This window comes from Triplophysa rosa, linkage group LG2 (assembly GCF_024868665.1).
Source record: "Triplophysa rosa linkage group LG2, Trosa_1v2, whole genome shotgun sequence".
In the NCBI taxonomy this organism is placed as follows: domain Eukaryota; kingdom Metazoa; phylum Chordata; class Actinopteri; order Cypriniformes; family Nemacheilidae; genus Triplophysa; species Triplophysa rosa.
This window is the reverse complement of record NC_079891.1, coordinates 13633277-13654970: the sequence shown is the minus strand read 5'-3', so window position 1 is coordinate 13654970 and position 21694 is coordinate 13633277. Positions and strand designations below refer to the sequence as shown.

General features: G+C 40.4%; 1 protein-coding gene across 1 annotated transcript in view; it reads right to left on the bottom strand.

Annotated features, from left to right (window-relative positions):
• The window catches only part of LOC130563643 (mastermind-like protein 1), a 35695-nt gene extending 14098 nt beyond the window's left edge, over positions 1-21597 (bottom strand). Inside the window, exons 1-3 of the mRNA XM_057349335.1 lie at positions 21485-21597; positions 20449-20907; positions 3745-5127 (exon numbers count right to left, since the gene is read on the bottom strand). Of these exons, the coding sequence (XP_057205318.1) occupies positions 3745-5127; positions 20449-20778 (1713 nt within the window). The 5' untranslated portion in view covers positions 20779-20907; positions 21485-21597. The remainder of the gene's footprint in view (positions 1-3744; positions 5128-20448; positions 20908-21484) is intronic.
• Between the last annotated feature and the right edge of the window lie 97 nt (positions 21598-21694).

Here is a 21694-nt window from a genome sequence, read left to right as displayed (position 1 = left end):
AAATAGTAATCAAGTAGTGGCATAAAAAGTCAAATTCATGACATCCAATCAAAAAATATGCGTCCACTCATGCGTAAGCGCACGTCTTTACGTACCGCATGTAATTCGACTGCACGCGGCTTAGAACGAAGCAACAACTGCTTGTTAAATTAAAATGGATAAGTGGTTGCAAAGATTTAGGCCCGCAGCCACAGAAAGAAAATCGACTACCAGCAGCTCGGATGATCCACAGTCCTCTGACCACACCCCGGGACCCTCCAACAGCACTTCGGCTGCACGTGTAAATCAACCACCCGCTCCGGTTGACACCGACACAGATAGCGATGCATCGGAGACTACAGCGTCAACTCAGGTTCAGCAGTTCACAGAAAGACAATCAAAAAGGCGTAAATATGATGAGAAATACATTTCATATGGATTTACTTACATTGGCAGTGACGAAAATCCCAAACCACAGTGCGTTATATGTGCAAAAGTACTCTCTCATAACTGCATGAAGCCAGCATTTTTGCGCAGGCATTTAGAAACAAAGCATGCGACTTTGAAAAGTAAACCGCAATAGTTTTTCGAAAGACAGTTAAGACAACTCGGGAGTAGTAAAGCCTTTATAACAGTGTCAGAAAACCTTAATAAGAAAGGACTGGAAGCATCCTACATGGTGAGTTACAGAGTGGCTAAAACGGGCAAATCCCATACTATTGTGGAGAACTTAATTCTTCCTGCTGCAGCTGATATTGCGGGTATTACGCTTGGGGAAAAAGCCAAAAAAACAATACAGAAGATGCCGTCATCAGACAACACAGTTTCACATCGCATCGCTGATATGGCAGAAGACGTTTTAAAACAGCTATTGCTTCGCATAAAATCCAGCGAATTCTACGCTTTATAAATCGATGAATCAACGGATGTAGCTGGTTTGGCTCAGCTGCTGGCATATGTCCGGTATATTTATGATGGTTCAGTTATGGAAGATATAATTTTTTGCAAACCGTTGGAAGGCAGAGCAACTGGAGAGGAGATTTTCAAAGTTTTAGAAGGCTTTGTAACATCACATGGACTTCAGTGGACAAATTGTGTGGGCATTTGTACTGATGGAGCGAAAGCCATGACAGGCAGGCTGAGTGGACTGGTAACACGTGTGCAAGCAGTTGCGCCCTGCGCGGTTTGGGTACATTGCAGCATCCACAGAGAAGCGCTGGCCACCAAAGGAATGCCTGAACGTCTTAAGGAAGTTTTGCAAGATGCTGTAAAATTGTAAACTTTATTAAAGCAAGGCCTTTGAATTCTCGTTTGTTTTCTGCATTGTGCAATGAAATGGGCAGCGACCATGTCACATTGTTACTACATACTGATGTACGATGGCTGTCCAGGGGAAAGGTTCTCACACGATTGTTTGAATTGATGGATGAACTTAAAGCTTTTTTTATCGACCATCCCTTTGAATTGAGTAACCGCTTACATGACGAAGAGTGGCTTACAATATTGGCCTATCTGGGTGATGTTTTTTCCCGTCTGAATGAGCTGAACATCAAATTGTAAGGAGTTGCCACAACCATATTTAATGTACAGGACAAAACTGAGGCCATGATCAGAAAGTTTGCTCTCTGGACTAACTGCATTAATGAGAACACCAACGAAGCCTTTTCATCATTGTATGATTTTTTGCTAGCAAATGAACTCAGCCTTACTAACAGCGTTAAGCGTGACATAATGAAACACCTTTCTGAGCTGTCTTCGCAGTTGCGCAAGTACTTTCCCGAGACAGACAATTCAAACACCTGGATTCGCAATCCATTCTCTGCAAACAGCACAGCGCACCTTCCTGTTTCTGAGCGAGAGAGTCTCATTGAAATCTCTACGAGTGGCGCTTTGAGAATTGACTTCGCACAAAAATTACTGACAGACTTCTGGATAGCTTTGCATGCAGAGTATCCTGCCTTAACCGATCGCGCTTTGAAAACATTACTGCCCTTCTCCACAACGTATCTTTGCGAGAGTGGGTTTTCAGCACCCACATAAAGAACAAATATCGACACAGACTCTGCATAGAGAATGATTTGAGACTTTCTCCGATACAACCAAACATCACAGAGTTATGCAAGTCATTTCAAGCACATCCATCTCATTAAACAGTGAGTCATTTATTTATATATGAGTCATATATAATTTATTGTTTGATAAAAGAAAATTACATGTATTTACAATGCAAATAAAAAATGCTTGAGACCACAATTGTGACTGTAAGAAAGGGGGTACGCAGAATGATGTTAAATCCCTGGGGGGGTACGCCATTGTAAAAAGTTTGGGAACCACTGGTCTAAGGCAGTGGTTCTCAACTCTGTCCCGCGAGATCCATTTTCCTGCCGAGTTTAGTCCCAATTCTGATATAAAACACCTGAACAAGCTAATCGGCGTCTTTAGGAATAGATGCGTTCAGAACAAGCTAATCAGCGTCTTTAGGAATAGATGCGTTCAACTTAATGCAGCGCTGCGCAAATCTATCAGCGTATGACATTTAAGTACCGCGATATCGATTCAAGTGCAGATTCAAATGCTCGGTACGCATTTGAATCGCTCTCGCGGTACTTTAATGCGATATGCCAAACAATCTGCGCAGCCCAACATTAAGTTGAACGCGTCTGTTCCTGAAGTCACTGATTAGCCTCTTCAGGTGTTTTATCAGAGTTGGGGCTAAACTCGGCAGGAAAATGGATCTCGCGGGCCAGAGTTGAGAACCACTGGTCTAAGGAATTAGCTATCGCCGATATGTCAGAGTATCGTTGATACACGATAATATCGTCAATCAGAACAACCCTACTATGACAAGGGACTGAACACGAAGCGGTTTTGCATTAAAACGGTTACATAAACAGTAATAACAGAAGCGTCAGTTCAGATCCGAAATGGATAATACATTTGCAAGCAGGACTTCAAGGACATTGAAGTGTTTTTAGAGGTATGTGAACACACACTATATCAGTGTATTACACAGAACAGCTTTGACGGCAGATGTTAACGTCATGGATGGAATTGGTGACGTTAGAGTTAATTCTCGGGCATTGTTACATATGGATTACCTGAAAAAGAAAGCTGTAGTTCGTTTCAGCCGTTTGCTGTAGTCCTTGAAAAGCTAGTTCTATTAAAGAGAATATCTCCCTTTGCAGTGATCTTTGAGTTTTGTAACTTTGTAGACATTTCTTTATACCCATACAGCAACATTATATACTATATACTATATACATTTTAAAAAACGGATTTGAAAAATAGGAGCCCTTTAAATTTTCATTTCTTCAAAATGACAAGAAAACTGGTCCCCTCTTGGTCAGTAAACAGTGACAGTCCCCTCTTAGTAAACATAATAACATGGTCAACATGTATGCGTGTGTGAATGGGTGTATTTATTCACTTTGCTCCTCATACTACTTACCTTTTTACAAATTAATGTATTGCTTATAGTTAATATGATTCATGTACAGCTGCTTTGTAAAAATGAAAATTGTAGAAAGCACTATATAAATAAAATCTGAGTTGAGTTGATAATGGTAACATCTTAATTTCACTACAGCAGTCAGGGAAAGACAAACAGTTTAACCACTAAAGACAAGAGTGATCTGAAGAGTGAGACACTGCTCTTACAAAAAGCTCTGTGTAAAGTGTCACTATCCAGATAGCTTTATATGAAGCCTGATGCATATCAGTTGACCAATACTTAGCAGAACATTTATGTGGAAAAGGTGGTCTTACCGGAGGGTGTTGAATGTGTGCTGGTAGGAAGTTTATGCCCGGTGGCCTCTGCTTCTGCATCTGTTGATGTCGCATAAGGTTAAGGATTGCCTGGTTTGGTTTGTTCTGTGTGGTGGGAGGGCCCTTAGAGGCCCCTGGCACTCCAGCCTCATAGTGGGACAAAGGTTTTGTGTTACTGTAGTCCAACATTGCTGTTTGCCCCCCTGGGTTGGGCGGGTGGTTAAGGGGACCCATAGGAGCTGCTGGATGGCTTAGTATGTTGCCACATCCAGCAGACTGCATGTACCCTGCTGAAGTGCCCGGCTTGGAAGAGCTCTTATTAGGCTGCTGGCCTGGCATGAGAAGGGTTTGGGGTTTGGGGAGGTCTTTAGGGTACAAGGAAGGGCTAGTGGGCTTCTCAAGCCGGAAAGTCCCACCCAGTTGACTTTGGGTAGGTGTGTTTTGGGGCCAAGACGAAGAGTGGTTTGGCTGCTGGAGGAATTTTGTTGCTTGCTGTTGCTGCTGTTTTTGAACCACATGCTGCGGCTGGCTTTGTAATATCTGCGTTCTGTGATGTTCACGTGCTGCTAACTGCTGCAGCTGTTGTGCAGGGGACATGTCTTTGGGTGGCCCGGGCAAAAGGTGATTCTGGAGAGGTCTGGTGGGCTGAATAGAAGGCTGTTTTGGATGTTGCGGCACAGGCAAGGCTGGGGATGTGGGCAGAGCTGTTACAGGGGAGTTGGTCTGCAACAAAGGTCCAGACGAGGTGGGTCTTACCAGAGGCGAACCAGTGCAGGAGTCCTGATCAAAGTTAGAGGTAGCTGAGGCAGGAGGAAATTCAGTCTTCACACTGTCCAGATCTGGAGGGATCAAGCCCAGAGCTGTACCTGTGGACAGGACCTCCGGCTCTTTGCGATCTCCAAAACCAACACTGAAGAGCTCCTGAATGTCCACATATGGTACAGAGCGATTGAACTCCTCCATAATCTCAGTCCAGTCCTGATCATTGAGGTTAAGGTCAGGGAACAGGTTGTTGCTGCCATTAGCACCTCCAGTATGCAGTATGCAGGGCAAGATATCATCTACTGGCTCCTGCTTCATTTCTTTGAGATGAAAATCTGACTCTGAGCCACATGACATACCACTGTCGGTTATGCCTGCACCATTAGGCACACCAGCAGCTACCCTGTGGTTGTCATTGGGCACTATGGAGTCAGTACTTGTGCTGTGTTTGGTTTCTATGGGTGAAAGAGGTGGCACCACGCCATTCTTAACACCATTAAGACCTCCTAGTGCATCCTCAACACAGGCGTTTTTGGAGGGTGGGTATCCATCGCCGAACCCATGCTCATGGCCAAGAGGAGAACCAGCATTCTCCAATTTCCTCTTGACAGTCTCCTGCAACTACATAGAAAAAAAAATCAAATGAGCAATTATTTTAAGAATAGTCATCATGCTACAGTATTTCTCATTTTGCTGGAAGCCATTCTCTATAAAATGTTACTTTTGGCAGGGCTGGACATAAACGCTTGTTATATTTTGGAGAAGAAAGTGAAAAAATAATTTTACTTGTTCTTCAGAACAAATAGCCTAAAAATGTCAAGCCTTATTAAATAAGAAGTCAAAATAAAAGTCTGGTTAACTTAAATTAACTATGACACACCCACATCATTAAACTATAGTATATTATTTCTCTTATTAAAGTAAATCTACTATTAAGATAAAATAATCTTAAATTTAAGTAGGTGTAAAAAAACAAAAGAAAAAACGAAAATGCACCAGAGAGATGCTGGTTTATATGAACATAGTTGTGCATTACACCATATTTTTTACGGATTTTTTTCCGTAAGGTTCAAAATAGGGATGTTAATGATTAATCAACGATCGTCTAATTGTCGATAACAGTTTACACGAAGTAACTTAAGGATGATCGAGTTCAAGGTCATGCACGTGTGTGCGGCTCATGCACAAAACACCTACAGCAGAATCATGGAAAACCGCAATGGCTATCCACATTACTTGGTTACCAACACACCTTTGTTTTACATTTTTAAAAAATGGACAACAGGCACTACAATGGCTCCGTCTTTGTTTTTAAGATCAATTAACAGTCGGCATGCAGGTATCGAGCCTGTTTACTTTATTTACAATCAACATTATAAACAATAAAGCCAGATATTCTTGTCAGATCTGGGTTTTGTTTCCGGGAGTTAGAGAAGCGCGTTTTCTTTTCTTTTCTTTTTTTTTTAAAGGAATCGGTTCAAATGAGTCATTACGTCATGAATTGGACATTAGACGCGTTGTTTGTTTTTCACAGCTGTCGGACATCGCAAAAGATAGAAGTTAACATTGAAAACACTTCACTGGATAGGTTTTTTCCTTTATGTCAGCTGCATGTGCGGAACACTTGTCAGGCAAGAAAAGGCTAAATGTTTTTGAGCACATTCACACCCGGCTGCAATTCAGGTAAAAATATTCTCCGAATGCGCCACGTGAAACATGGATTCTGTCTTCCGACCTTTCTTTTGATTAAAGTGTGAGGGAGAGGGACAGTTCAGAAACAGTCGTGTTCGACTTCATTAAGTGCTGCGCAGAACGATCGGAATATGACATCAATGTCCAGTCAATGTTCCGCCTCAAAACAAAAACATTCAACACGATTCTGCAAGTTCACTCTGTGCTATTGACATACATAACTTTGAACTTTCACTTTGAAATGAAGAAAAATCAGCATCTCTGTGGTGTTAGCGGACAGCCGCTAATGCTTCTCATCTGTGTCATTAATGTTGTTGTAAAGCTCTGGTAGAGCGCTGTATGAAGAAAGAAATCAGATGCTAACCTGTGTTCTCTATAACAGCGTTATGGAGCTGAGTGAACTTGCTGTAATCTGTCCACTTTTTGATGATTTGGTATTAAATTGTTATTATTGAACAAAACTCCGTTGCTAATGCCTTGTGGAATGCTCGCGCTGCCTTGATGCCCTGATCGGCCCCCCGATCTTAGCGATCGGCTCAGGACATCGATGGGCACAAAAATGATGAAATTTCCACCCGTTTGTCATGTCTCTATTCCCCACCAGTGGGGCGCCCGACACTTTGAGAAACGCTGGTGTACTGTATGTTTTATACACTGCGAAAATAGCATGTATTTCACCAATATTCCAGAATAGTCAGCAAGCTGACTAGATAGTGCGGTAAAACTATACAGTAGTTTGTACGGTCAAAAACTATTACCATATATGATTGTCCCAAGACACACGCAATCATGAATCTGGCGTCTTCCATTTTTTCTGACAACAAAGCAACGAAACACAACCAGCTATACAATATGTATATGTGTACCGTGTTTCCACCAGGATTTTGTGAAGCTGGCGCTTCGAATTTCCGAGATCACGTGAGCTTAATGCTGCATTCAAGACACCTTGGATTTGGGTTATTTCCCACTTTAACCCAGAAATAATTTCTGCACCGGCGCTCTTTTAATGTTACAAAATAGTTGCTGCCAAATTATTATTAAATTTAGGCCCAGTTTCACAGACAAGGCTTATCTTAAACCAGGACTATGCATATTTAATTTGCTTTTATTAAAATGCCATTGATAAAAACATTACTGGTGTGCATCTTAAGACAAAACAATTGCAATGACATATTTTAAGATATGTCAGGGGAATTTATTTTCAGTTAAGACAGCTCAAACTTTTATATTAGTCTGGGACTAGTCTTAAGCCTTGTCTGTGAAACCGGGCATTAAAGGAGTCATTGGATGAAAATCCAAAATTTCTGCGTTTAAGTGCTTTAATCGGATCCCCGGTGCATCTAGCAACCCAGAAAATGTGAAAAACAAGATCCAAGTAAGTTTGTTTTGATGAGCCTTTCCCTGCAAGCAAGAGAAATCGGGCCGTTGAGATTTTGCTCCTGTTGTGACATAAAATCAGGATTTTATTATAATATTACCTCCCCTTAATCTACACAATTCCACCCACGGCGCTGCAGCCATTGTTGTTTTCACAAGCGACAGTGGTGTACATTACGCCATGGCTAAAGTTCGTGGACAACATGCAACATGCAATGTAGTCGCTGCACAGAGACCAAACCTAGGAAGAGACAGGAGTGGATTTTATTTTTTAGTGGAAATCCCTCAGAAACCATAAGTAAAACCTGCTTGTTTGCGCAAATCACTTCAAGCCGGAGTGCTTTATCAACATGGGACAGTACAGCTTCAAAGTTGTTCCTCAAGAGGGATCGAGACCAACTGAACAAGATAAAGCTGCCGATGCAAGTAATATTTATCAACTAGTGTTGTCAAAAGTCCCGGTACTTCGGGTCCAAGTCGGTACCTAAAAATAAAAAAGTTGACGGTACCTAATTTTCATAAGACCCGGTAGCACCGATGTACCAGGTACTGATGCTCTGTCTGACAGGTTGTCAGTCGGAAACTTTTTATAGACGCAATAAGATGTGATGAGCAGATAAGCGCGGCTCCGATCCGCAAGAGATGCGCACAAAAATACTTCAGATTAGTCATATCACGAAGAAAACGAACAGAGCTTTGAGGTGAAAGGAGGAAACAAACGGATTTAAGTTAACAAGTTCAAGCGGTAAATTTCAAATTCTGTTCGCATTTGCATTATGAATGTTGTAGCATATGTTAAGTTAAAGGTTACGCTAAACCAAACGTCCCTGTTTGCGAGTTAATTTGTTAGCGCCAATGCTAATCCAGTCAAGTGTCCTTATTAACCATTTAATGCTTTTATAACTGTAATGGGGTAAAATTAATGGGAGGACAGGATGGGGTTTACAGTACCTATTTTATATAGGCCTATCTGAAATCTATGTGCTAGAAAACTATCATACTAACTGTATGACTAGCAATGTGTATGTCTTGTATAGATAACTCTATTAGGTTTAAAAAGCCACATTTAAACTAAAGAAAAATATATCTGTTGCATTTATTATTTTAATATACAGTTACCTTAATGTAAGTAATCTTGTGTAAATGCAGTATAAAAACTGAGGTTTGTTTTAATATTGCATATGCATGTTTGTTCAGTCAGTTGACTTACTGAAGTTTATTCTATTTGTCTTATACAACAGCAGACTGAGCACGACGTTCATCAGCATGAAAGACCCCAGTGAGCACCGTTTAAGCAACAATTAACTTGTATACTTCATGTATACAAAATGGCATTGCTTTCTATACTCAACTCAACTCAACTTTATTTATATAGCGCTTTTACAATTTTCATTGTTACAAAGCAGCTGTACATGAGACACATTGACTACAAGCAAAACAATCAAAGTTGTACCTGCAAAAACAAGAAAAGGTTGAAAACACAGAAGACAGACACACCCACACACAAAACACTCCACACACACAACACGCACACGCACCAACACACACAGACACAGAGACACACACACACACGGATGCGCACGCACACACACACAAAACACACACACACGTACGTACACAGACAAGTACGCACACACACACACGCTCAGTGAGAGCACACATTTAGGATAAAGGAGAGAGAAGCACAGGTCAAATATAACAGATAATAAATTCCTATATGCAATATTAATTAAGTAAAACTTTAAGATTCTAAAGCAGCCCCCCCGGTCAGGCAGATAGTGCAAAAACAGTATGCAAACGGTGGCGAGGAACCCAAAACTCTAATCGAGAAAAAAAACCTCAGGAGAACCCAGGCCCAACCAGGGGATTCCAGTTCCCCTCTGGCAAAAGCTGCTGCCTCTGCACAAGCTCCAGAGAACTTGCACAACAAGGCTAAATAAAATAAATAAACTTAATAATAAAATAAATTATAGTTTAAGATTATCATTAATAATCTAATAGCATTTGAAGTTTTGTGGTGAAGACATGTCAAGAGACCGCGTCCTTCTTTATCCAGCTCTATCATCTCAGCTCTTGTCAGGTCCCCACTTCCCATTCTCCGCTCTACCATCAGGTCAGGCCATGAACTGCATCCTGCTCGCTGTGGTAACCTTGGAACAATGAGACAAGACTGGCTGAGAGTAGAGTACTGTTCTGTACTCTTTGATGCAACAAGTACATCAGTTGTGTTTTTGGTTCCGGTTGATCTAACTAATGCAGCCTAAACCCTCTGAAGATTTATATTATGGAAGAGTAGTGTATGCAAGATTAAAAAGATGCGTCTTTAGTCTAGATTTAAACTGACAGAGTGTGTCTGCCTCCCGGACAGTGCAGGGAAGACTATTCCAAAGTTTAGGCGCTAGATAGGAAAAGGATCTACCACCTGCACTTGATTTTGAAATTCTAGGTATTACCAACTGACAGGACGCCTGAGAGCGTAATGCACGTGAAGGACTGTAATACAAAAGGAGTTCATTCAAGTACTGAGGAGCTAAACCATGTAAGGCTTTATAGGTAATAAGCAAGATTTTAAAGTTAACGCGATGCTTTATAGGTAACCAGTGCAAGGTTGACAGAACCGGGCTAATATGTTCATACTTTTTTGTACGTGTAAGAACTCGAGCTGCCGCGTTTTGGACCAATTGGAGTTTTTGTAATAAGCCTGCAGGGCAACCACCTAACAGTGCATTACAGTAATCTAGTCTTGATGTCATGAATGCATGAATTAACTTCTCTGCATCTGAGATTGACAGCATATGACGTAGTTTAGATATATTCTTAAGATGGAAAAACGCAATTTTACAGGTGTTGGCGACGTGGCTCTCAAATGACAGATTACTATCGAATAGAACGCCAAGATTCTTTGCTGACGACGAGGGTTTTATGGAACATCCGTCAATAGTTAAACAGTATTCTTGGTTGTTACTTATAGCAGTTTTCGGTCCAATAAGTAACACTTCCGTTTTGTCCGAGTTCAGTAATAAAAAGTTGTTACTCATCCAGTTTTTTTTTTTTTTTTTATACATTTATATTAACAATGAGCTTTATTAATAAAATTGTGTTTCAATTAGCATGTACTGGTGTTTTGCTTTGGTACCGAAATTGGTACCGAGAACCATGGAATCTTACTGGTATTGGTAAAGACTACTGACATTTTGGTACCATGACAACACTATTATCAACAGTTTGAATTGACGTACATGTACCGTAGGGATGGGCGATATTATATCGTTTGCGATATACCGATAGAAATCCCCCACACGATAAGAATTAATCTTCCCGTGATATAAACGATAAATTCTAGTTGATGACGTATTTCTTTGTGAGACCCATTCACAGCTCATATGTGAAGCGAAAACGGGTATAGCGGAGGGCGGACGTGAAGCTGAGAAAGAGTTTGCACTAAAAGACGAGCTCTAAATCTCGTTTAGGTTGGCACTGTAGATGCATCCGAGTTAATGTTTAGTTTCACTTTCGTTTTATTTAATTCATTTGTTAAGTAGTCGTTGATAGTCATAATGTGTTACACCACAACATTTAGTTTGGCTAAAAGTATTTATTTAAACATTCGTTAGATGTTATGCGCGCGTGCGCAAATTGTTTAGTATGATTTCTTGCCTGTTATATACAGGATGAACGGAGCGTCCCATGCGCAGCTCGCGCCCACATGTGCTTTCATAGCGACACAGCGTGCACAGCACTGTTGCCTGTTTACATACAGTACAAATGCGAGTTTGTATTACGTTATTTTAAATACGTTTTTGAGCGTATAAAAGCATGGATTATTTAATTAGATTTCTTTTATCCGCATTTTTCTGTTCTCTTTCTGTAGCGCGAGTCATAGACAGATTCAGTGTATGTTGCTGTGAGAAGAGAAGGTTCACACAGTTCAAGAGAGAGTGATTGACAGCGTGATGCGATCGATCGTTTCCACCCAACAATAGAATATATACAGTTTTACGTATGACATATGTGTTTATTGAGCTTTAGTTCATTTAACTTTTCTTTACTACAACCTTTTGAAGAAGAATCTCACTATTATATTTTATATTTACAAAAATACTGTAGTATATTTTAGGAGCTGTTTGATTTGGGGTGAGTTTTACTTTTTGATAATATTGTTTTTCTGAGGGTCTAGACTTCATGCAGCTACTATCACTTGACGCAAAAAACAGTGGTGGATGGCGTTATGGATATATCGTCATTTTTATCGTTATCGCAAGAAATACCAGGAATTATCGTGATAGAGTTTTAGGGCCATATCGCCCATCCCTAATGAACCGTATATATAGGAGGATAAAGTTAGCATATGATAGCGAAGGGAACTAAGTCAGTCAGGGCTAAATAGAACATTCAAAGCCAGTGTTAAACTTACTCTATATTTATATATATTGTTAGGATGCTCCTGGTGGATGGAGGCCACAAGTGACAAAGCAAACTGCAGCATAGATTTTCAGGGTGACTTTATTTGTGCCATTCAGTGCGAGTCTCCCAAAGTGATACAAGCAATAGAAAAATGCAAAACAAAAACTGTTCAAAGATATTTACAAAATAAAAATGTTGCACGACCACTAGGTCCAAGAGATCTGACCATCAACAAGCAGTACATCAGACTACTCTACACTGCGCCCTGGCGCCATTTAAAGGCTTGACTCCTCCCTCCCCGGATCGTACCATCCTACAGGTAAGTACATTTCATTACTCCAGCTCTCAGATTCACATATATTATACAAATGTATTTACACGTATATGATTAATAAATATACGTTTGCATTAGGTTATTCTCTAATATCACAGCAGGTATTATCCAAATAATTTCTGCAAAAATAAAACTTGTTCTCGGGTAAGAACCATGGAACATTCGATGACTTCACACACCACCAGTAACATGGCCGCGGTGTTCAGATAGCACATTTACAACCTAGAAATAGCTCAAACGGATAACCGTACAGGCTTTGCAACATGGGTCTTAAAACGGGTAAGTGTTGTCCTGTATTTATGGCAAATATTTTAATAAATCTTATAAACCAAATGTGACCCTGGACAACAAAACCAGTCTTATGGGTCAATTTTTTGAAATTGAGATTTTTACATAATGTGAAAGCTGAATAAATAAACGTTCTATAGATATACGAGTTGTTAGAATAGGACAATATCTGGCTGAGATACAACCATTTAAAACTGTGGAATCTGAGAGCGCAAAAAAATCTAAATATTGAGAAAATTGCCTTTGAAGTTGTTAATCAGGGGCACTGTGGCAGACCATCTACTCACAAAAATAAAGTTTTTATATATTTAAGGTAGAAAATTTACAAAATATCTTCATGGAACATGATCTTTACTTAATATCCTAATGATTTTTGGCATAAAAGAAAAATCGATAATTTTGACCCACACAATGTATTTTTGTCTTTTACTAAAAATGTTCCCGTGCTACTTAAGACTGGTTTTGTGATCCAGGGTCACAAATGTACGTGGTTTTGTGTTTATTTCTAACACATGGAAAAGTTAACAAACACATCTCATAACAGAGTAGCATTCGAGTTGCTAACATGGATACGCTCACGTGCGGCATTACAACAGCTCGCCGATCACATCACAGACACTGAGCAACAACACCCGGACTCTGTTATTATTATTCTTGGTGACTTTAATCAGGCAAAACTTACACTTGAGCTGCCAAAATACAGACAACACATGCCCTACCAGAGACAAAAATATTTTGGACCATTGCTACACCACAATAAAGAATGTATATCGCTCTGTCCCTAGAGCAGCTTTAGGACTGCCTGATCACTGCCTGGTTCACCTTATCCCAGCCTACATGCAGAAACAAAAATCTGCCTAACCTATGGTAAGGACTGATAAAAGATGGACCAACGAAACAGAGCAGGCCTTACAAGCCTGTTTCGAGTGCATCGATTGGAGTGTTCTTGAAGCTGCTACCACCAATCTGGACGAGCTCACAGAGACTGTAACATCATACATCAGTTTCTGTGAGGATTTGTGCATTCCTACTAGGACTTCCTTAAAATACAACAATGATAAACCATGGTTCTCAGCAAAACTCAGACAGATTCAATTCAATTCAATTTTATTTATATAGCGCTTTTCACAATGTGCATTGTTCCAAAGCAGCTTTACAGGAGCAAATAAGAAAAACACAGAAAGGTAAAACACAACACAGTGCATGGTGTTTATAGACCAAGCAAGATCATTATAATAAATAATATCTAATAAATAAATGAATAAATAAATAAATGCAGTCTCTCGTGAGCAAGCCAACACTGCACTGCTGTGGCAAGGAATCCAAACTCTCCAGACAGATTCGCCAAGCCAAGGAGGATGCCTACAGAAAAGGGGACAAAGTCTTGTACAGGCAGGCTAGGAACACATTGACAAAGGAGATCAGAGTGGCTAAGAGAAATTACTCAAAAAGTTGGAAAACCGATTTTCAGCCAATGACCCTGCGTGTGGAAAGGCCTGAAAGACATAACTAACTACAAGCCACCATCCCCCAATTTTGTAGGCAATCAACACCTGGTCAATGATCTGAATGTCTTTTACTGCAGATTTGAAAATGCTAACTTTACACCTCACACCAACTCTGACATTCTCTCTACACAACACCTATCACCTTCAGTCACCCCACCTCCTGCACTTCAGATCAGAGAAGAGGATGTGTGTCGAGTCTTTAGGAAACAAAAGACAAGAAAAGCACCAGTGCACAGTTCCTTCCCGTTTCAACCGCTCCACCATAATCCCCATCCCAAAGAAACCCAAAATCACAGGACTGAATGACTACAGACCCATCGCCCTCACATCTGTGGTCATGAAGTCAATCGAGAGACTGGTACTGGCCTATCTGAAGGACATCACAGAACCCTTACTGGACCCCTGCAGTTTGCCTACATAGCAAACAGGTCTGTTGAAGATGTAGTTAACATGGGGCTGCATTTTGTCCTGAAACATATGGATAGACCAGGGACCTATGTGAGGATCCTGTTTGTGGACTTCAGCTCCGCTTTCAACACCATCAATCCCATCACTGCTCCAGACAAAGTTAACCCAGCTATCTGTTCCTGGCTCTATCTGTCAGTGGGTCACCAGCTTTGACAGACAGGGGAATGGGGAAACTCACATCCAGCACCCGCACAATCAGCACTGGTGCCCCCCCAGGGGTGCGCTCTCTCCCAGCGTTTCCCATACAATGCATTTACTTGGGTGGACCACCCAGGTATATTTATGGCCGCCCAAGTATTTTTGGCGTCACATTTTGGTTGTATGAGGTCTACTTCCCAGCCAACATTGGTATGTGGGCCCCGTGTGGGTTATATCTGGGCGACATGGGCTGCACATGGGCATGGGATAAAAAAGGGCAAAATATATGGGCCCCATGTGGGATTACAAATGTGGGTCCCACATAGGTTTGCCCTTATGGGACCTTTATGGGCTGCATGTGGGCACACGGATTTTATGCTTAAAATACATATTATGCCTTTAAACTCCTTTAAATGCGTACATTTGAACATTTGTATGTGGGCCCCATATGGGTTTTATCTGGGCGATATGGGCTCCACATGGGCATAGGTTTAAGATTGGCAAAACATATGGGCCCGTGTGGGATACCAATATGGGTCCCACAATGCTTTGCCCCCATATGAGACCTTCATGGGCTCCAAGTGGGCATATGACTTCATGCTTAAAATACATTATGCATTTGAACTTTTTATAGTTCTTATATTTGGTTGATAATCCTTTTAAACATACAAATATCTCAGATATTTAGGATGATTTTGTTATGTATTTAATGCAAATGGAGTTTCTGGAATATTTTTGTTAATTCAATAGGCCTGTATAAGTATTTTCTTCCTTTCACTGTCCTAACTGTATGAAAATCAACCACGATAGATAAATGCAGAAATCCAGGTCAATTTACATGAGTCTCACAAGCGACGTTCTTGCTCAATTTGATAGATACTTTCGACTTCGTACTTAGCTGCGCAGACCGACCGGCTACGTCACACTACCGCGAGATCGATCAGGAAGCACTTGCCTAGAAACGATGTCGTGGTATCTTGATGTCATAACACGATTGCTTTGCGCAGGTGATGCATGGAGTCGAGCACACCCTTGACCAAGAACACTTTGTTCAGCTTGACAAAGTAGTTCTCCTGAGTTTTGGTAGATTTTTCTTATATCACATAATTAAATATTCTTTTGTTGAAAATGTTTAATGTTTAAATGACAGCTATGATTTAAATTAAATAAATAAAGGAGGAGTTTCTCTATCGGTGGAAGGATATCTTTGGCAGAGCAGTGGCACCCTGGCAACTCCACCGAGCAGCAAGTTTATCGAGTCAGGACTGGAAATAATCAAAAATAAGAAGGTAAAATTCATATTTTCTTAAGCGTGTTTTTGTTATCCGTGTTATCAAGCACCGGGAACCCTGTTTTGACCGTCATTTTCCTTTGCATTTTGTAAGCCTGCGTGTACCTGACATTTTTCCACCTGAGGTAAAATTGAATTGACTTTACCACAGCCTATGACGAGTGACACTGATTTACGATATTTAACCATTTAATGCCATTCTTTTTAATTCCTCAGACGTCTAAAGCTCTGATGTCAGAAACGATGTAACGCTAGGACATAAATTGTAATCTGTTCTGAGACCAGATTTATGCAGCCTGCGTTGTCTGCTGCCTGTGTAGTGCTAGAATGCTAGTTCCCATTACATTTTAAATACGTTAATGTGTTCTTCAAGAACCTTGTTTTTTTACTGACAATGTACATTATATAACATGGATTTGTTATATTTGCTTTGTTTGCGTGATTTTTCTATTTCGTGTAGTGCTAATTATAAATGAAAAGCCTTTGAGGGTTCTCAGCGTAACGTTACCAGAGAGTGGTTGACAGCACGATGTGAAAATGTCCCACCACTTATAACAATGTATTAAATTATGGGTGCATTACTAAAAAGCACAAATCTCAGGACATGACAAAATTTCTCCAGGATTTAAAACCCACTCGGACCCCAGGGGGGTTAAATGATTGATCTGCACATAGATGCAGCATCTTTGCCTTCATTATGCAGACTACACATAACAGATTGTTCATAAGATTATATAGTATGTACTGTACTTGTCAACTAATAATTCTGTTATTGTGAGGTGATGCATTTTTGAATTGTTTGACATTAAATTGATAGCATGTAGAGTACTCATTTGTGCTGTAAACTATGTGATGCTGGACATATCAAGTAATTGTATTTTTGTTTTTCTGTTACAGGTGTGGACTGAAACCACTGGAGCACGAGACAGGGGTGGATAAAGAGCTCTTAACGCAGTCTGGCACAAAACATCAGACTGTCAGCAGTTTAAGCGTTCAAAATATTTTTTGTTCAGTTGAGTTTAAAGTACCCTTTCTAATCTGAAATCTATCAAACTATTTTTAATGAATTTAACATTTAAGACTGTTTTTAAGGTTGAGTTAAATATTCTGTGTTAAGGATCAGAAAATGTTAATAAATTTGACATTGAACATCCATGTGTTTTTCATTTTCAGAATGCACCTATTATGTTTATGATGTACAGGCAAATATAAAGTAGTAGATTATTATGAATTTTGAAGACTAACATCTAAGAAAGCAACATCCAAATGCTGCAGTTATCATTTAATCAGTAAAAATTGCATTGTATTTGGTAGAGCATAAGAATGGAAAAGGTCAATTACAATTTAGCAATAACAAAAATTGTACTGTCCAGGTAGGAAACCTCAAAAAACAATCTAGAACCACTCAAGTATACACTATGCAGGGCTCCTCCATTAAACATACAGGGCCTTGGTTTAATCCACATGGGCTTTATAAGGTGGGACCAATATGGGGCTTATGCATGTTGCCCACTTGGGTCCCAAATGGGCCCCACTCAGATTCTACGTAGGATTCATATGGGCAAATTCACATAGGGCCGACATGGAACCCGTGGACAAACCCACTTGGGGCCCATGCCTCAAGCCCATATGAGGCCTACATTGGCCCCACAAAAAAATGTTGGCTGGGTTATGACGTTCGCGTGGTTTTTACATTCAAAATCAATAAGTAATAGGCTATTTTCTACCCAGGTTTTGAGGCCAGCTGTGCAAACGCTCGGTTTTAATGGGCGAGTGCCGCATTGAAGACTTTATAAGTAAACACCCACCGCTATGATTGGATAGCAGTTTGCGTAGTTGGAGCCTTCTGTGAATTTAGTTCGAGACGTAACCTTAGGTTACACATTAGCACCATTCACAGTTTTCACAGTTTCAAGTTGTATTGCGTTTAATGATATATGACTGTACCTGTCAGCATTTGAGACCCGTGATCGCGAACCGGACAAAAGATCACCGCGATCGCGGGTCTCAAATGTTACGAGTTTCCATGATAAATAAACAAACAGGAGATTCCCGGCAACTTATGGATATCACCCAGCACCCGAAATAATACCAAAACACTTCAGAAAGCCTCCATTATTCGCAAACGGTGGATAAAACCTTGAAAAATGATATATGAGCCCACCAAATCACAGAGATCCCGATTCGCACGGGCTTAAGATCACAGACAACCTCTGCATAGATCAATCGATCAATAACAAAGCAATAGTGACGCATAGTACAAAAACGTTTTACTCACATAAGATTGCTGCGCCATTCCTATCGGATCCAATATGGATGGCACAGCACTGCTTTTTAATTTTAGCCTCTCCACAAATCCAGTGCCTTGTTCACGAAGGAATTCTCGCAGAAATGAAACGAACAAACGCCCATGTTTTTCCCACATGAGCTGGAACTAGGGCTGGGCGATATGGCAAAAAAGTAAACTCGATAGTTTTTTTCTATATTGATCGATAACGATATTTATTTCGATATATATTTAATTAAAAAACTGTATTAAAAGAATCTATTTTAAATACAGTTTATTAACAAAAGTTAACCTTTATCCAGTTAAAATTCAATTAAATTAATGCACTGTTGCAACACAGAGGATATTAGGCCATAAACAACATGTACCAGTTCATTCAGTCTCATTTTGACTCAATTGACTCGTTAAGTAAAGGGAGTGTTCATTCAGTACATTCAACCAATGAAAGGGCTCCGTTACTGTGTATATTCGAACGCTATTGGCTCAGCACCTGCGCACATACATAACGCTGCAATAATGTCTTGCTCGAGTAGTGTGATTCATTCAATGCATTCAGTGAACCTTAGTCTTTCAAAAAGACATCTCACATAAACTATAGTACATTTCTTTAATCATGCGAGCATCTTACATACAAGGGTCAATATTTTATTGTGCACACAAACTCACTTCATTACATCTCTAATCTGTACAGGGCAGCGCTGGTTTGTTTCATAAGCACCAGCTCATGTTAGCAGATATGTTAACGATGGATATAAAAACGTTTGTGCTTGAGTTTCGAAGTAACTCGCTTGCAATTGCGCCTCAAGTTTGTTTTGTTTAACCAGCGATGGCGAAAAAAAATAAGACACTTGATAAACCGCGTGATGACAACTCGAGGTTAGTTTCACTTTCGTTTCCGCTTCCAGTAATGTTTTCCTCCTCATGTCGAGTTTTCTTTGCCAAGTGCAGTATGAAATGGACTTTGTAGTTTGACGCGCATGATAAAAGCTGCACGCTGACACGTTGTTGCGTTTATTTCTGCTTTCTGTTAGACTGTAAGATTAATCCATATCGAGTCAAAATGCCAATAGTTTATCATCGTTTTTGAAATACATTTTATCGCGATTCGATATGATATCGTTTATCGGCACAGCCCTAGCTGGAACGTCTTTAAAAATAAACTTTAACCCCGAATATCAGAATCCGAAGGAAGGTTATGCAGCGACTGTATTCTTCCACAACCTGGGATGGCACAATATTTAGCTATCTTTAACGACATGTTTGTTTATTGCTTGCTAGCTCTATCTGGTTCCACACCACTGGTTCTGTCATGTGCGAACCATTGGGCAGGGCTGAAGAAGTAGTCGTTGATATTTTTCTTTAGAGGTGGGGTTCAACCTATCAATGTCGTCATAGATGGGCGCATTCCAGAACCTGCCGTTTGCTGGGCCTGGTGTCAATAACAGATTCAATCTCAGTACCAAGGGCGTTTTCAGTTCTGACACTTACATGATGTTCGCGTGAATACGATTCCCTCTTATATAACAAAAGCTCGGGTTAAAATTGTGATTTTAATTCATGGCACCTTTAATACTTGTACGACAAGGCTTAAGGCTAGTCCCAGACTAAAATGAATGTGTGACCTGTTTCAACAGAATATAACTTGCCCAGAAATATATTAAAATATATTAGTGCCATTGTTTTGTCTCAAGATGCACATCAGTAATGTATTCTTCAAAAGCATTTTTAAAAAACGACATAAATATCTTAATTCAACTAAGGCATAGTCCTGGCTGATGCTAAACTGTGTCTGTGAAACGTAATGTCACTAAATCCAGACGTAACTTCCGGTTTTGTGGTGAGCTACATCCCAAATCCGAGGTGTCTTGAACGCTGCTAAATGCAACCATGCACCTCAGCTGAATATTACACATACTAAAAGTTCCTGCTCTTGCTACACAGTTTATCTACATTAAGATGCATTAAACAACCACACTGTACTTAAAAAGACAGCAAAGGAGCGTTTTAAATAAATCTTAAATGAGCTGTCATGCACGACATCTTTAATAAAAAGTTCCTCACATTACACTCATTGCCTTGGGATAGTTGATGCTATTCGATCCCACAATCCTCCGGTTTCCACCCTCAGTTCATAACACATCATCACCACACTCACCGCGATCAGCGTGCTGTTTCTGCTCTGCTCCCCGGGCGTCCCGTTCCCACCATCCGCCAGATCCGCGCCTCCGCCGCCCGTCACTCTCTGCGGCACTGGGTCCGCGCTCGCCGCCGGCGGCTGTCTGTGCTTGTTCTTGTGTTTGGCCTTGGTCTGCTGGCAGCGCTGATGCATCGCGAAGGTCTGCTGCCTGTCCATTTCCAGCCGCTCCATCGCTGTTTTCTCATAGCGGTTCTCACAGTTGCTGTGATGCCTCCGAATAAGTTCGATCCGCCGCCGGAGCCGCTCCACCACCGCGCTGTGCCCCGGCACCACAAAGTCCGCCATCATCCAGAACAACAGCGTTTTTAAAAACTCACTCGAGTGTCGATTACGACCTGGTCGAGCTGCTTCAGTGTGTTAGTGTCTTTACAAAACACACTCAGCCGCCTCCATTTTACCACTACATCAGCATCCTCACTAAAAAACCCACAAGCACATCAATTCAGATCTGTACACTTGTGTTCAGATACATAATAACTCTAGTAAAAGTTTATTTGAAACGAATATACACAAAAATCAAACCGTTTTTTAAACTGTCTAGAAAATATTCGAGCTCAGTCTCAGTGGTCTTTAATGAAAACGTAACTTGCGTGGCTAAAAATATTTACATAAAGCATCCCGTTAAACAAAATGCCATTTCTTCACTTAAAGTAAAATATTACCAATATAAGGTCGCGCAGACTACTCCATTTAATATTTGAAAAAAACTTACAAAAACTTGCGAAGCATTTATTTTTTCCATTTTAAAACGATATAATCTGTACGTATTACATACATTCAGCGCAAAAATACGCATTTCTAAAGTTGACGGTAAGTTTTCGTAATAAAAGTAACTTTTAAAGTAGCAGTGCGGCTAACTGCTGATCTTCACAGTTAACGTTACATTGGAGCTACGGGTGTAGCCTAGCTTGACTGCTAACCAGTCTTTAAACAAAGCGTTATAAACTAAATTTTCATTCAAATGTGTTAAACTACCCCCACGCGACTTGCATACCTGCGTTTAACACGACACGAAAGCAAAACGGCAATTAAAAAATAAACTCTGCCCCAGTGCCCTGTCTCTATTGTTGTCCAGTGTTCATGCAGTTGTTGAACGGCTGGACGCCATCTTATAACTTTTTTCCATTTGTTGTCTGTTTTTTCTCGCGCTCTGACTGACAGCTCAGTCAGGCAATCACAAACTTATATATATATATATATATAT